Source organism: Tiliqua scincoides, chromosome 3, assembly GCF_035046505.1.
Source record: "Tiliqua scincoides isolate rTilSci1 chromosome 3, rTilSci1.hap2, whole genome shotgun sequence".
Taxonomy (NCBI): Eukaryota; Metazoa; Chordata; class Lepidosauria; order Squamata; family Scincidae; genus Tiliqua; species Tiliqua scincoides.
Window position 1 is genome coordinate 15907810 of NC_089823.1, and position 2779 is coordinate 15910588.

Below are 2779 nucleotides of genomic sequence, written 5' to 3' on the forward strand. Positions count from 1 at the left end.
GGAAACCTCACAGGCAGCCCCAAACTATGAACTAGACTTCTCATAATGGCATACATTCCCCCCCCCCCCGTTTCATTGGTGTACACTTCCAGATTTCTGTTGTTAAAGGAAGGAAGTAGGAGAATTGCTAGGCACAGGCTAAACAGATTAGTCACCTATTTGGGCTCCCATCCTGCTAAAATCTGCATGGATCCATTTGCACAGACTGTTGGGAGGGTGGTTTAGAAAAATGCAAAGATGTTGTCAGCATTATTTGCTACCCATCTGCACGTATTTTAGAGGACGGTTGGCAGTCAGGTTGTTTTTCATTACGAAGCCACCCAAGATGTGTCTTGTGGGTGTTTGGTAACAGCAAGCATGGCAGCAATTGTCACACACAGGCATAGATTTGTGTGAATCGTGGTCCTTCCCATTTGTTAAGCCATCTACATCTCTTCCAGATTCAAGACTGCAACCTTGATTGTGTTTCCTGGAAAGGAAACTCAGCAGAAATTCAAGGGCCTTATTCCATGTAAGTGCTTGTGCCATATTTGCTGTATACTTCCCTCCTCTGCTTTATCCAAACCGTGGCAACTGGTGTAGAGATTCTGGCCTCATATACTAATAGTGGCTGGAGCTCAACATTGTGAGCTGAGATAAATTCTCAATAAACCTCCTGTTTTTGCCACCTGCTAGAACTGTTAAATTTGAGAAGTCCTTAAGCATCTGGTAGGCCACCATGCATGTTGGATGGGCTACATTGTAGCTTGCAAGTCAAAACTTGAGTGGATCTGCTGTAGATAATGGATAATACCAACTTCATGTCCACTACTTCATCTCATGCCTGCACCTTTCTGCATTTCTCCATTTGTACATGCACTGAGAAGTCAAACTCACTCACTGAGGACCACTGCCAAATACTATTGCCATTGCATGATGCTCCTGCTGGTTTAAACTAGCACAGTGGTGTAGCTAGAAGAGGTGCAAAGATCTAAGATGTGCAGGTGCCTGAACGCGTCCTGCAAGCAGCCTCTCCCTCTCTCCTTTGGGCCATTCTGGGCAGGGGGGAGCAAAACAGAGGCATACCAGGAATGGTTCCAAAGGGGAGGGAGAGGGACCACTTGCACGGTGCACTCAGGCACCTGCAAAACTTTGTGCTTCACACACCCCCAGCTATGCCACTGAACTAGCAAACCTGTCTCCATTGTCTCTTGACAATGTGTTGATTTCCTGTATTTTTTGTTTAACTTTTTCTATGAAAGCTGGAAGTCTGAAAGGCTCCAGCCTGTTTTCAATAGCAACAAAACTGTGGCTCGTGGGGGTTTTGAAATATTTAGAATGGGAAATAATTGCAGCTTCCGTCATCACCGGAGCGTGGATGCAGGTGCAGTAGCTGCTCCCCTAAAGAGTGATGACAGGAGGATCTGTTCTTTAACCCGGTAGCTGGCAAGGCACCGGAATTTATGCTATTCTGACTCATTTGTTGCTGAAAGAGCAAAGAAAAGTGGCAAGAAGTTGGGTGTGCAATTGCCAAGCAGAAGTTCAGAGGAAGGACTTTTCAAAAGGCCATGCAATAAATTTGCTGTTTCTATACAGGCACAGCAAGGCAAGTGCTTGAAGGGGGATAAGAACAGGAATAAGAAGGGGCAGAAAATATATTGGGGGGGTGGCGGCATCATTTGTTTTTCTCAAGCCATGGGATTATGTGCTCCCTTGCAACAAAATAGCTGTTCATTGCTTCCATAGAACTAAAAAAAGGAGAGGAAGCCACTGTAGGAAGTGCTTCTTGTGGTTTTTCTCAGACTTCTCACACCTCCTGGCTGGGTGATGGGGTCATGCCTCAGTGCTGAAAAGTCAGCTTTGCCATGGTGTGGAAAGCACTTCAGTCGGAGTGATGATCTTAAGATCCATGAGAGAACCCACACAGGAAAAACCCTATAAGTACCAGCAGTGTGGAAAGGCCTTCAGTCAGAGTGGTGATCTTAAGGTCCATGAGAGAACCCACACAGGGGAGAAACCCTATAACTGCCAGGAGTGTGGAAAGACCTTCAGTCAGAGTAGTAATCTTATGAGCCACCAGAGAACCCACGCAGGGGAGAAACCCTATAAGTGCCAGGAGTGTGGAAAGAACTTTGGTGTGAATACTAGCCCCTACTTCATCACAGAACACACATAGGGGAGAAACCCTGTAAGCGCCAGCAGTGTGGAAAGACCTTCAGTAAGAGTGGTGATGTTAAGGTCCATGACAGAACCCACATTGGGGAAAAACCCTATAAGTGCCAGGTATGTGGAAAGAGCTTCAGTGTCAGCAGCCACCTGCTACTCCATCACAGAACCCACACAGGGGAGAAACCCTATAACTGCCAGGAGTGTGGAAAGACCTTCAGTCAGAATGGCAATAGTATGAGCCACCAGAGAACCCACACAGGAGAGAAACCTTATGAATCTTAGGAGTTTTGAAAATGTTTGTGTTCTCTGTGATGCAACAAATGTTGTCCCTTGTTTCCTTCAAGTACAGTATTCAATATTTGAAAAATATTCCTGATGTTTCCCCAGTGTTTGTTTGAAATGTTGATGAAGTAGTCTTCTGCAGGCCAAAGGGATTTGACTTTGGTTCCTAACAGTACCCTTGGCTCCTCATTGAGATCTCCTGGAATCACAAAGACATTGAGCCCAGTCCTATGCTGGGGCAGTAAGGCACTTCCTATGCTGGGGTGATAAGGCACTTCACCACAGCGGCGAACACACAATGTCGACAGAGAGGCCAGCACCATTCAGCGCTGAGACTCTGTGCCATCAG

The 2779-nt window shown here is 46.2% G+C and overlaps 1 protein-coding gene across 1 annotated transcript; it reads left to right on the forward strand.

The window, feature by feature from the left end:
- Window positions 1-1873: 1873 nt before the first annotated feature.
- LOC136644037 (zinc finger protein ZFP2-like) lies at window positions 1874-2430 on the forward strand. The gene is made up of 2 exons (XM_066619508.1): window positions 1874-2114; window positions 2156-2430. The coding sequence occupies exons 1-2, from the start codon at window positions 1874-1876 to the stop codon at window positions 2428-2430; spliced, it is 516 nt and encodes a 171-aa protein (XP_066475605.1).
- The last annotated feature ends 349 nt before the right edge of the window (window positions 2431-2779 follow it).